Here is a 14,444-nt window from a genome sequence, read left to right as displayed (position 1 = left end):
AACGCCTTCAACGGTGTTATCGAAGGACCAAACTGGGGTGGCATACTCTATATGTCCGGATATACTCGTTCCACTTCATATCCAGATTTAACCGTGTATTTTCCATTGTTTGTAAAATGCCATCCATTTCGGTCTTCTAGGTAAAATCTGATTATAGGAATACTTTCAATAATTTTCACATCTTGTGGATCCACCAGAGTCCGAATAACTTGTAGATTCCATGACCGTGATGTTCCATCGATAAGAGCATCCACTGTTAGTTCCGGGTAAAGATTGTGTTGATTTTTATTTGCTGGTCTCAAGCGAGTGGATGGAAGCCAAATGTCATATATTGTTTCAAACTTTCACATGTATTTGTATCTTCTTCTATATATATATTTTCAGATTATTATTTCATTATTAAAATCGTAACTATATATATATATATATATATATTAGTAAAATATTGTTTTATTGTCATATTAAAAAAATATTGTAATATTTCAAAATTTTAGAAAGTTTTTAAAAAATTAAACTTTTCGCTTCATAGATTTATATTATCGACTAAATAATTAAGCATTTAGTTTTTGTTTAATTTTTAAAATAAACTATATAGTTCATTTGTTTTCATTGGGTTAAGGTAGTAAAGATTAATCATTGTTGTATAATATGATTTTTGTTATTTAAAAAAGTTTATAAATTTAAAAATTAACAGCGGTAAATATTTAAATAATTAACATATGAAGTTATAGTATTACAACATTAAATTATATCTATTTAATTTATACTATCTATAAATTCAATGGATCATCTATTATTGATAGCTCAATAAAAATTTCTGGTAGGCCTAAAATTTAAATGATAAGATTAGAGATTAAATGTAACATGACTTTCTAGGAATATATCCATTAGGTAAATTTTTTAAAAAAATCATGCATGAATCAAGGTTGTGAGTTTTGTTTTAATATATAAGATACGTTCTTAATTATTTCGTTTCACCTCCCGCTTTTATACAAACCAAAACCCTAGAACCACTCAAAGCTCAATCCATGGCGATGAAACAACAATTACTGGTATGAAATTTTCTTTTGCTTAGTAAGAAAGAACCACTTAACCTAACTAATTTTATTAACCAATAAATCTTCAACGCCTCCCTCAACCAGACGCTTCTCTCCAATTCTCACCTGCTCCGAACAGGTACTGTTACAGTAATATTTGTTCAGTCTCAGAATGGCCAGTCTTGTGTAGATTGGTTTCACCATAGTGTATGGCTTTTGATTAAATTATATCATGTTCTGCTCTGTTTCTATGTGGTGAAGTTATGATTTTCATTCGATTTTGCTCTGTTTTTATAATATGAAAGGCTTGAGTTTTCTCTGTTTTGGTCATTCGTTACTCATATTTTGGTCATTCATTACTCATCTGTGAATCTTGGTTTCACCAGAGTGTAAGGATTTTGATGAGATCTTATCATGTTCTGCTCTGTTTTTAGTGGTGGAAATTATGATATTTCATTCCATTGGTCTGTTTGTTAGAATCTAAAAAACTCGAGCTTTCTTGGTTTTGGTCCATTCACGTACAAATCTCCTTTTTTACCTTTTTATGGCTTTTGCTTCTTGAATCAGAAAGTGAAAAACATAGATTTGAGAGATCTTTGATAAGTCTTCATCGAGAATTATATATTCTGTACAAAAGGTGAGAATTCTGGATCATTTATCAGTCTCTGACTCATACACATTGTCACATTGATAATCTTTCAATCATAAGAAAGTTAAAATGGTCACCTAGAGATAGTGCTACCCATGAATGTCAAAGCGTATTGCAATCTGTATTCATGCTTTTCTTTTTAACTTGGAAGACCAAGTTGCGTCTTGGCCAATATAAAGATAATGTAACTAAATGACCAAACGGTCAATCATCTGTTGTCTAACAGAAAATAGAGACTTATTTAGTTAGGTTTTGTTTTAAGCAAAAACTTTAGGAGTTTCATGGAGTTATTGTTCATAAAACTGTATTCTATGAAATATTTGAAAGAAATGTGTTATTCTCATCTAATATCAAATTGGGTGATCCGATAATCTAAAATTATTCTCCATATAAGTTAGGTTTGGCCTGGGCATTTTAACCCGGACCCGAAAACCCGAACTGGAACCGACCAAAAAATACATGACCCGGAACCGAACCGAAAATTTACAAGTACTTTTTGGGTCTAAATTTCTTTTACCTGAAAGAACCGGAACCAAAAGGAACCGACCCGAATAGACCCGGACCCGAAAAAACCCGACCCGAATAGATCCAACCCGATAAGAACCGATTTGTACCCGACTTTAAAACATGTATATCTAAAACTATGATTTTTTTCTATTTTATATATATTATTTTATGATTTAGTTGAAATATCTTTTGTTAACAATATTTGTTATTATTTTGTAACATTTTTTAAGTAGTATGAAGCTTTAAAATGTAAAATTTAGAGTTTAAAAATGTTTTACTTTAATTATTAATAGTTTCATTTAAGTTATTTTGTAAAATTTTAGATATATATGACAAATATCAACTAAATTTGATCGCGTTGGATATGCCATGTCCTTTTCAGATCCAAAATACTCGAATCCGACCCGGACCCGATATGGACCCGAAAAATTACGGGTATTTTATGGGTATTTTAATTATAGACCCGAACCGACCCGGACCCAAAAAGAACCAACCCAAACCCGACTCAAAAATTTCTAAGTACCTATTGGGTCTAAATATTTAGGACCCAAAACCCGGACCCGAAAGCAACCGGCCCGAGCCTGACCCGAAGACCTGAACGCCCAGGCCTAATATAAGTAATGTGTTTTCTCTTATTTTTTCAGCAAAAGGAGCTGTCAATGTCCAAAATTGGTTCAAATATGTCATATGTGGCATATTTTCAATCATAAAAAAATTAACCAGTATCTTGGAACATCGTTTTTTTGTATGGACATCAAGGTACGTGATACTTTTATTACTTTATCAATACAATAAAAATACCACAACAAATGATTATATTATATATTATGTAAATAGGGGGACACATATGAAGGAAAGCTTGATAATACACTTCCAGAAGAAACAACTCAGATCCTGCAAGAAAACGAGATATATCAACTTCAATATTTTTCCCTCCTGGAAAACACTCAACGATACAAGCTCACTACTCAGCAATACATTATTCAAATCACAAAATCGACTACGGTTATACAAATAGAGGAAAAAATCCCGATGATGCCTCTTACCACATTCCATCCCCTCTGATACAAACAGTTGATCGACATAGCCACTGGTACCAACTACTTACCAGGTAAACAACCACTTATTTTGATCATTTCTTAAAAAAGTAAAATTTGACATTCAAGACAAACATTATCCCAGATGTGGTTGGACAAATAAGAATGTTTCAAGGTAACGATCTCAAAAATCCGAGGGCAACAACGGAGGTCAGAATTGGTCTACTGAAAGTAATAATTATTTAACCTAAAACATGCATCACTAATATATAACATGCATCAATAAAATTAACCTAATATATAACATGCATCACTAATATATATTAGTGATGCATGTTTTTTGATTAAATAATTATTATTTAATCAAAAAATAATTATTTAATCAAAAAATATTTAAGAATGACTATGTTTTTAAAAATTATATGGTATTATTTGCTCATAACTCATTTGTCATTTGATAAATTGTTAGAAAGAAAATTTTATCATAATATAACTCAGTTGTCATTTGCTAAATTTATGGTTTTTATTTATATTTTTATTATTTATTTATAATATTTTCATTTTATATTTGAAAGATAAATGAATCTTCTTTCAAACAATATTTTTGTAAATGTATTTTTTTTAAAATAATCAATTAAAATTGTTATTATCATTGAATATCATTATTTTTGACATAATTTGAGTTTTCGTTTACATCAAAACTTATCATATTTTAGGATAATTTTAATTTAAAATGTAATTTTCATATTTTTCAAACAAATTCTAAAAATATTTTTTAAATATTTTGTTATAATTGTTAAAAAAATATTGAGTTGCATTTCAAATAAAAAGGTAAAGATATTAAAAATATTCTAATTAAAATATGTAAAATTTAATATAGTTTTAAGAAAATGGTCAAAATAAAAAAATTACACTTAAAATAATCATGATTTTTGTTAACTGGGCGGATCATTATTTATATGATATCGCACACGAAAAATAAAAATTCTGTTTTTAAAATTATCTAATTAATTATATACTCATTTTTTTATATTTTTTATATGATATCACACATTCGTAAAAAAATAGATAGTTTAAGATGCAAAAAAATATTTACTTAATGAATATAATATGAACGAATATTACAAATACATCATTTAATAAAATAAATAATTAAAAACTGAAAATTCATATCTGCGCCAGCGCGGATCAGGGTCTAGTAAAGATTTAAATTAACAACCATATACGATATGTTAAATAATATAAACTAACTACAAATTATCGTAGATTATCATCTAAAACATCTAAAATTAAAATATTTAAAAGCATTTTCCGCGCGTAGCGCGGACAAAGACTCTAGTTATTTTAATATTTCTTCAGTATACTGAATGAATGATGTTTTAGATTCTGGTATTGAATTTGAAAGATTGATGTTTTATAGTATAGTTAATGCACTTGTCTTTAAAGCTAAAACACTAAGGGGATGATTGGTAAGGCTGTAGTTTTATATTTTTTGCTGTAGAATTTAATCTGTTGATTTATTTGTTGTAGCTTTTTAAAGCAGTATTTTTTTTGCTTTGAGAGTAAAGCTCTCTACAGCCATATTTTGATTTTGCAGAGACTTTTTTGCTGTGAGTTTTTTAAGGAAAGAAAAGCTCGATTGGTTGACATATATAGCTCTAGACTAAATTTTGGCTGTCCAGAACATCTACAGCCACAACCAATCATTCTCTAGATAAAATGTAAAAATATGAATGGTGAAATTTTATAGGTAAACCCAAATAATGATAAACATGACAATTTATTTATTGTTTTTAATATGTGTGAAATAGTAAAAAAAATCAAATATTTGTATCTTGAGAAAAAATAATATATGTCTTACGGTACTAAAAAGTTCTAAATACTCAAAGCTGAGCCTGTCCACATCTTCTATAAAAATCGACCAATCAGAAAGCTCTCATTCGCCACGTCATACGAGAGACATAATTTTATTGGGTCAATTCTACTGGGCTAAAACCATTATAGCAGCAGCTCACTCCACTTCCACCCTTGGTCGTCAGTCGAGCAACGAGACTCCTCCATCACCCTCATCATTCCCATCATGAAATTCATCGGTCTTTGCAACTCGCCATTACGGTGTAATAGTGTCGCTCCAATCTAAATCATTAGATTCTGTTCTTGACTACTTTACTAATGAGATATGGTATCGTTCTACACCCCTTTGTTTCTCCATCTATATATATCCCTTCGTAAATCTTCCGTCCAATCGTGATCAAAAACCTCCGTCGAAGAATATAAAACTATGGCCATTAATCTGATCAACCCTCCGGTAAGTTTTCTGTCGAGCGGTGCAGGTTAGAGATTTCTTCTCCTGAACTGTGATTGATGTAAACTGTAAATTGCTAATTCAGCTTAATCTTGGCCACTGCTTGTGTGTTAGCGAGAATACAGAGGCCACTGAGGAAGATTTGCAGGATGCTGATATTCCCAATTAACAAGCTATTGCGAGACGCTGCAGCAACCAAGAGAATTTTTGTAACTGAGTTCAAAGTAATTGTTTCTTTTTCTAAGTTAAAGTTGCAACATTACAAACTTATGAATGACTGATACAGAGAATTGATTCGGGTTTGTGATCATCACTCAGGTTTAACTAAAAAACATCCAAGTGCCATGTTTCGTGTACCCAACAATCTTGAATAATCGGAACAATGCTCTTTTGGCAGAGTATTTCAACTTATGCGACAGGCTTGATTCCGTAAGTAATTTAATTTGCTTGCTGTCACTAATTTGTACAACAATATGATTTTCTGTTATATACCACTGTGAAACCCTTAGAAATCCATAGAAATAGTGAGCAGGAAACGAGCATAAGTCGCGTGCACAACAATAGGCTGTTGTGATTCAGAATTACCCTGATCTTGCTCAGTTGGATTTTGGTTCCGTTTCTAGGATTCAGCAAGCTGAAGGTGACATACAGGTTCGAGAAAACTTATAACATATGTGCAATCATGTGAACCTTCGTTTGCTGAATCAAACAATATGAAAAGAAGTTGTGTCCTTTGTAAAAATAAATATGAATGATTGATTACAGTATACTTTTTTTTTATGAGCAGAAACTTGGATAGGATTATTGTAAGTTGTACTTGAGAGGGTCAACATGTGAAGCTTTCTCGACACATGAACAAGAAGAGCAAGCGAAATGTCGGATGCAAAATCAAGGTACACAAACAAACATTCGAATATCTTTTAAAACATATAAGAAAGAAGTAATCATTTTAGCTTAAAGTAACTCAAGATTGTTTCGTTTGGTGCTGCACTCTAAAGCCATTGCTTTGTCTCCTTATGTTAGCGAGCTTCTTGCTCCTTGCTTTTGTTGGTGGGCCTGCTGATAGATGCATATATGTTTTCCCAAAACAATGACTTCTTCCATAAATACTTGCAGTCAGGTAAATTTCTTTTCAGTTTTCCCATGATTCACGTGTAAAAACCAAATGTTATTACTGTCTTTGTTCTTTCATATGACAGGTATGCAATCTAGCTTGGTCTAAGAACATAAACAAGTTGGTAAGCACGCACTGGATGGTCCCAAAACCAAATAACATACTGGAAATACCTAACCATCTCCAAAGTAATAAACTCTCTGACCTTTGGCTCTGTATATTACTCGGCATCATTAAGTATATGTGGTTAATTACTGAACCTGCCTCTCTTGTTTCAGTTCAAATTGTAACTCTGACAGGTTACACAGACCGATTTATGTTCCTTGTGGTATCACATGAAGGAAAAACGAATGCACCCGGAGCAGGAGATGAAACCTTCAGGTTCTGGAATGTCTTTCCGCCCATGAAAGCTCAGATAAAACGAATGAACTTATTTTCATTAACGAAATGAAATTTTGAGAGGAAATAACATGATCTTTTCGTCTCTATACGCAGAAAAAGGCACTGAGATCTGTTGAGAATATCAATCCTGGCTGATTTGGGATATATATATACCAGTATGATTAATGTTATACCAGTATGGTTCTGGATTGTCTTCCCGTTCATGAAAGCTCAGGTAAAACGAATGAACTTATATTCATTAATGAAATGAAATTTTGAGAGGAAATAACATGATCTTTTCGTCTCTATACGCAGAAAAAGGCACTGAGATCGGTTGAGAATATCAATCCTGGCTGATTTGGGATATATATATATATATACCAGTATGATTAAGGTTATTTAAAACAACAGGCGCTGGTTCAACGGACTCGACAGGGCAGCATTGGCGTTTCCATTTTCTCCATTAAGACATTCCCACCGTCAATCAGTGAATTAGGATCCCATTCTGGGTCAGAAGTTCTGTCTCAAGGGTTTTGAACATGTGAATTAATTGGAACCTCTCAAACCTACTTTGATTATAATAGAGAATCTGGAGCTCCTTGACGGGATTTGCGGGCAGCCCCTTGAGGCAGAATAATATATCAGTTTCCTCGGGGAATATATACAATAATGTTGTATGTAGTAGTAACATTAGATTGTTGCTTATAAATTACATCTAGCTCAGGGAAAAAAATAGTTAAAGTTATAATAATGTAACAATAAATATTATTGTATGGTAAGTGATCGTATTTCACCATGTATCCTAAGAGGAGCATATGTTGAAGGCTTTGCAACAGCAGCAACTGGAAGACTAACAGGAGTGGGTGAACGGGCACCGTTGTGTGGTGAGCAAACGTGATCAGTGAATAACGGTTTGTTGTATGGGTTTAGGGTTTTACATAGCCGATGTTGCTAATTTTAGCTGCTACCAAAAGCATAAAACTTTCGCTGATATGATAGACAAATATGACCCATAACTGGCTTCAACTATCACATATGTTAAGTTAACAATACAGACATGTTGTATATCGATTTCAATGACGGTTTTCTATTTGTTGTGCATTAAAAACAAGAAAGAGAAAATTCAATATCGTAGTTATTCAAATATCATGTATGTATGTAAATCACTAGAAAATGGTGTAACTGACAATTTAGAACACAGAAATTACACAAACAATTTGATATAAACATTTTTAGGGAACACAAAGTAACAATCAAATTATAGTATATGTGACGCACCGCCCAAAATTTTAAGAAACACAAAGTAACAATCAAACTATAGTATATGTGACGTACCGCCCGAGTGTATAGACGAAAGTCTACTGTACGCACATGATTTTTTTTTTTAAAAAAAATTAGATCATAACTGATGTTTAATTAATTATGTATTCATCTCATGTTGTGGTTCACCATCATATTTAGACATAGGCCATGTTCGTTTACGTGTCGCGCGACCTGCGACCTGTGACTAAGATTACGTTCGTTTACGTGTCGCGCGACTTGCGACTTGCGACCTACGACTAAAACTATGTTTGTTTACGTGTCGCGCGACCTGCGACCTACGACCAGTCGCGCGATCAAAATTTTCTTAATTTTTAGTCGCTGTTTTTTCGGGCGACTTAATTGGGAACCCGCGACTGGTCGCGCGACATCAAAACGAACAACAACCTGCGACTTGCGACTTGCGACCAATCGCAGGTCGCATGTTACGCGACAGCGAAACGAACAACAACATGCGACCTGCGATCAGTCGCAAGTCGCAGGTCGCAGGTCGCGCGACATGTAAACGAACACGGCCATAGGCACATTTATCTGAAACAGAGAAACCAAAACAAAGAACCTAATCATATAATTTTTAGAATAGAAAAACTAAAATCGAATCAAAACTGATAACTCAATGAATACCCAAATTTCTATAATATAGTTTATATGTTTATAAATATTAACTATATTAGAATTAAAATAAAAATATATTTATTTACGATAATACTATGTATAAACCAAATTATCCAATTATTTTTTTATCCAAAATATTTTAAGTTATCCGAGTTTTTATTCAAAACCTGAAAAATCTGATATTTAATCTGAAACTTTTTTTTAACTTTTAACCTGAATGAAACGAATAACCAAAACCAAACCGTAACCGGATTTGATCCAAAATTATTTCAGATATTAGGCGATTCCTAACTCTGTTATCCAAACTAAATCAAAAACTGAAATAACTGAACCAAAATCAAAGCTAATTTCCTAAATACCAAATATTTTCTAGAACCAAAAAAATTGGAAACCAAAATAAACCAAACCGAACAGTTACACGAAATACACGTGCCTATATAATTTTGGAGAATAAGTTTTTTGAATATTAATGATAATTCATATTTATGAAACATGGTTAAAATATATAGGTATTACATAAATTAAATAAAAAATATTAGTCAAAAACCCGGGCGTGGCCCGAGAAAATCCCTAGTATATATAATGATACCTTTTTAAAAAGAATGTTTTATTTCTTATACTTGTAGCCAAAACACCATACAGGTAACAGAAGATGTACTGTTCAGAGTTACATGTTTACAAATTAAATATTTATGGGTACCGTTCAACCATTTCTACTGTTTAATGTTCAACTCGAACATTAAATTGGATATAAGCAAAGAAAAAAGGATAGAGTATTTGTTCTTTGGTGTGAAGCTGCTTTCAGCAATGCCCAAATCAAATCAAAAATGAGGAGAGAGAGCGAGAGAGAGAGAGAGAGAATCAATGTTGCGTTAGGAATAATTTCAAGAAAAAAATGAAAAGGAACCCTGAAGTCGATTTTTACAAATGATTGTAATTCTGCCCCCATAATTAAGTTCCCTAAAATATTCCAAAGAAGCTATTCTGTAATGTTAAAGTTGTGCAATGTGTCAATATTTCTCCAAATCTATATTCACACCAATCCTGAATTCTTTTTAATATTATGTTCCAATAATATGCTTCAATCTACCGCCTCTTTTGCTTCTGGAACTGGAACGACAGAATTGAAACCCCCACTGTTTATTGTTGGTTTTATGTTCAGAATGGATGCGACATATATCAATGGCAGTTGTGTCCATCTCTGAGGCGGTCAAACGTTTTTTTGTGTGCGATTATATTAAAATTAAAGGTTCTACAACACCCGGAAGTAAATTCGATGGGAAAACAATAAACGAAAAATGGTTGAGGATAAATTTGATACTGAGGATCGGATCATACTGGCTCTCCTTATAGATAAAAAAAAACTGGATAGGAGACCCATAAACCAATAAGCATTCTTAGAGTTAAAACAACTCTCCATAGGCGGTCAAAAGCTCAAATAGATTTTCAAATACTTTTATGCGTGGCTGTTCAAAGCATTGTACCGCGGTTAGTACATTTCTAAAAAAGTTATACGTTTCTTACCATATTCAGTTTCTCTAATATCTGAGAAAGCTAGTTGAAGTGAAATACATCTTTGACCTTTTTGTTTCACCATTTCATATTTCGGTTTCAGATAGTAATAAAAAAAGTGTGCTAATTTTTTTGTCAACAAGAAAATTGTGTTTGGATTACACTTCTCTATCTGCTGTACTAAATTTTAATGATTATTAAAATATAAAGCTTATAGACATCGACACACTGTCGAGATGAAGTTAAACTACATAAAAAATCATGGAGTTCTACCATTTGAGTACTATCTAAAAATTCTATAATAGTTTGTAATAGTTTCTCTGTGTTATTGAGAATGGTCAATAGCCTGTATATATACAACTGAGAACGTCCTAATCCAATACGGAGTTTAAGGAATTACATCATTATCCCAATACTATTAGGACTTATCTAACCAATGTAGTAGTTATCATATTACTCCCCCTCAAGTTGGAAGTGTAAGGTTGCACATACCCAACTTGGACAAAAGATCTTCGAACATTGGACGAGGGAGTGACTTAGTCAGCATGTCCGCAAGTTGATTCTTGGAAGTAACATGTTCAAGAGAGATGCGCTTAGCTTTGTATGCATCGCGAACAAAATGACAATCTCTCTCGATATGTTTAGTACGCTCGTGGAAAACTGGATTTGAAGCAATATGAATAGCAGACTTACTGTCACAGTATAGACGCATTGGGAGAGGATGCGAGAGAGTGAACGATTCATAGAGTTCTTTAAGCCATTTTAGCTCCTTTACCATGACTGACATCGCACGGTATTCCGCCTCTGCAGAGGATAGCGAGACATCATCTTGCTTCTTGGCACGCCAAATGACAGGAGAATCACCAATGAAAATGATATATGCACTGAGGGAGCGGCGAGAGACCGGGCATGAAGACCAATCAGAATCACAATAAGCGCTTATCTGCAAAGGGTCATTGGCTTTGAGCAAAATGCCTTGTCCTGGAGAACCTTTAAGGTAACGAACAACCCGGAGAGCTGCCTCCCAATGAGGTAACAAAGGTTTCTGCATGAAAGTCGAAAGAATATGCACCACATACCCAAGGTCTGGTCGCGTAGTAGTCAAGTAAATCAGGCGTCCTACAAGCCGACGATACTGCTTTGCATTCGCAAGTGGTTCATCAGCTTCAAGAAGCTTGTGGTTAAGTTCCAACGGAACATAGCATGGTTTGGCGCCTAACAAAACAGCTTCGGCGATAATGTCTAGTGCGTATTTGCACTGAGAGAGGTAGAAGCCAGTGTCATTCCGGGCAACTTCAATGCCCAAGAAGTATTTCAATTTGCCAAGGTCCTTCATTCGAAAACACTTGCTAAGATAGTCTTAGAATTCTCGTAAAGCAGTAGCATCATTGCAGGCTATAATGAAGTCATCAACATAGACTAGAATATGAAGACAAATCAAACCACGTATTTTGGAAAACAGAGAATGATCGGCATAATCATGCGAGAAACCAAACTGTGTGAGAGCCGCAATAAGTTTGGCGTACCAGCACCGTGGAGATTGACGTATCCCATACAGAGACTTCTTTAAGCGACATACTTTAGTAGGATCGGAGCAGGTAAACCCTTGCGGCAACTTCATATAAATTTCCTCTTCAAGATCTCCATGTAAGAAGACATTCTGGACATCCATCTGATGCACCAACCAACCCTTCGCAGCAGCTAGTTTAAGTATAATGCGGACTGTAGAAAGCTTCGCCACAGGAGCAAACGTCTCCGTGAAGTCTTCTCCCTCCGTTTGATTGTTACCAAGAACTACAAGCAGAGCTTCGGGTCGCTCAATTGTACCATCAGCACGGTATTTGTAAGAGTAAAGCCACATGTTCCCCAATGCTTTCCTCCCCGGAGGAAGTGTTGATATCTCCCATGTACTGGTTGCATCAAATGCATCAACTTCCTTACCCATCGCATCATTCCATATCTTATGTTTAACGGCTTCTTTAAAAGACCGAGGTACCTCATTATTGGTGATAGCCGCAAGGTGTGCTCTGTGGGATTTTGAGAACACATGGTTAGAAACATAGCTAGAGATAGGGTAAGGAGTGTTACCTGAGACCGTTTGCAGAGGACCATGATCAGTAAGAACGAGATCGTGAGAGGGTTTATTAGTCGTGAGAGCAGAGTAAGTCATATAGTCCTTGAGAAGTACTGATGTAGTCTTATGTCGTAACCCGCGACCAAGAATCTCAGGTAAGCCGGGAGTAGTAGGAGACGCTGTTTCAGTTGGTTCCAATGAAGCCAGAGGTGAATTTGGTTCAGTTTGTATTTGCTCCTAGGTAGTATTAGTAACAATAGGTTCAGATAGAGACGACTGAGCAGTGGGAGCAGGAGTACCAATATCAATCTGCTCAGTTGGTGTCGCCTCAGTCGGACCAGTAGTAGTGGTAGTCATTGGTGCCGGAGAAGGAGTAGCAGTAGTAGATGGTTCAGGTTGGGAGTGTGGTGAAATCCCCCTGGATTGAGGAGCCGGTAAAAGCCAATCCTCGATAGTGTTATCGTAGTAATTAGTAGGAGGACGAACATAATCATCTGAGTCTACACCAGGGAACTTTGATTCAGAAAAGACAACATCCCTACTTGAAAAAAAATCTTTAGTGGTAAGATCATAAAGCTGCCATGCTTTCTTGCCATAGGGGTAACCAACAAATATGCATTTTCGACTTCGATCTCCAAACTTATCTTTGTCTCTGGACCGGCGGTGTGCATAGCACAAATAACCAAAGCCTCATAATTGATCATAGTCAGGCTTCTTATTGAAGAGTAGCTCGTAAGGTGTTTTTCCATGGAGGACTTGTGATGGTGTGTGATTGATTAGATGAGCTGCCATGAGTATATTTTCGCCCCGTAACGATGGAGGAAGACGAGCTTGGAACAGACACGCGCGAGCAATGTTAAGGATGTGTCGATGTTTCCTTTCAACGCGTCCATTCTGTTGTGGTGTGTTAACACAGGAAGTTTGATGTTCAATACCATGTTCCTTGAAGTATTTCCAAAGCACCAAGAATTCTGAGCCGTTATCAGTTCGTATCTTTTGAACTCTTTTACCAAATTGGCGTTCACAGAGAGCAAAGAATTGCTTTAGAAGTTCTGAAACTTCGGACTTCTCTAACTTTAAATAAATCCACACCGCTCTAGAGTAGTCATCGACAATAGTTAGAAAGTATTTAGCTCCATAAGACGAAGAGGTTCGGTAAGGACCCCACACATCACAGTGTATCAAAGAAAATGCGGAAGAAGCTTTATTAGAACTATTATGAAAAACACAACGAGTTTGCTTGGCTCTAAAACAGATCTCACGCGATGCTGCTTGATCAGAATCAAAACCAAGTTTGTCTACAAACGGTAAAGAGGATAAAACCCTAAACGAGGGATGTCCAAGTCGCCGGTGCCATAGCTCTGAGGTAGACGAATTCTTAACCGCAGCACGATGAACACTTGCAGCTCTGACTCCCGTAAAATAATAAACCCCCTCTCGCTCTTCACCCGTTCCAATCAGAGTCTTCGTAAAACGGTCCTGCAACACACACAAAGTATCAGTAAATATAGCTATGCGACCAGTTTGTTTAAGAAGGCGAGAAAATGAAATCAGGGTGCAGTTGAAATCAGGAACATATAGCACGTCAATTAAGTAATAATCTCGACTAAGCATAACAGTGCCCTTTTCTGAGCTTTCGAGTAACGTCCATCAGGGAACTTGATTGACGAAGGTAGAATATCAGTGACATCACTCAGTAACGATAAATTTCCGGACATATGATGTGAAGCGCATGTATCAATAATCACATCAAGAAACTTTGGTTTACCAGCCAACTTTCCAGTCGAGATGTTAGACCGTTGTTGAGTAGATTGGAGTAACTGAATTATTTGAGAGATTTGATCGTCACTTATTGAAGTTGAAGCTGTGGTATTGTTGGTCACAGCTAGTGTA

At 34.9% G+C, this 14,444-nt stretch overlaps 1 protein-coding gene and 2 long non-coding RNA genes across 7 annotated transcripts; 2 read left to right on the top strand and 1 right to left on the bottom strand.

The window, feature by feature from the left end:
* Positions 1–990: 990 nt before the first annotated feature.
* LOC106294023 lies at positions 991–3,498 on the top strand. Its single transcript, XR_001260713.1, has 5 exons — positions 991–1,052; positions 1,143–1,176; positions 2,838–2,952; positions 3,031–3,304; positions 3,376–3,498. It is a non-coding gene; the product is annotated as an uncharacterized LOC106294023 (long non-coding RNA).
* Positions 3,499–5,036: 1,538 nt separating this feature from the next.
* Positions 5,037–8,083, top strand: LOC106293026. Of its 5 annotated transcripts, none has more exons than XR_001260327.1 (10): positions 5,037–5,538; positions 5,621–5,759; positions 5,854–5,964; positions 6,055–6,186; positions 6,323–6,428; positions 6,559–6,655; positions 6,735–6,837; positions 6,928–7,030; positions 7,145–7,265; positions 7,346–8,083. It is a non-coding gene; the product is annotated as an uncharacterized LOC106293026 (long non-coding RNA). The 5 variants fall into 5 exon arrangements; XR_001260326.1 differs by having other exon boundaries at positions 5,038–5,538; positions 5,650–5,759; XR_001260328.1 differs by lacking the exon at positions 5,037–5,538 and having other exon boundaries at positions 5,578–5,759; positions 6,159–6,186.
* Positions 8,084–10,940: 2,857 nt separating this feature from the next.
* On the bottom strand, positions 10,941–11,813 carry LOC106292270 (uncharacterized mitochondrial protein AtMg00810-like). Its single transcript, XM_013727873.1, has one exon. The coding sequence runs from the start codon at positions 11,811–11,813 to the stop codon at positions 10,941–10,943; it is 873 nt and encodes a 290-aa protein (XP_013583327.1).
* Between the last annotated feature and the right edge of the window lie 2,631 nt (positions 11,814–14,444).

The sequence above is a fragment of the Brassica oleracea genome, chromosome C5 (assembly GCF_000695525.1).
Source record: "Brassica oleracea var. oleracea cultivar TO1000 chromosome C5, BOL, whole genome shotgun sequence".
In the NCBI taxonomy this organism is placed as follows: Eukaryota; Viridiplantae; Streptophyta; class Magnoliopsida; order Brassicales; family Brassicaceae; genus Brassica; species Brassica oleracea.
Note: the sequence above shows the minus strand (reverse complement) of the source record. Positions and strands in the feature narration are given on the sequence as shown.

What these genes read in the sequence shown, in the direction of transcription:
- LOC106292270 (XM_013727873.1), bottom strand. Translation starts at nt 11,813, where the DNA reads ATGAAGGACCTTGGCAAATTGAAATACTTCTTGGGCATTGAAGTTGCC.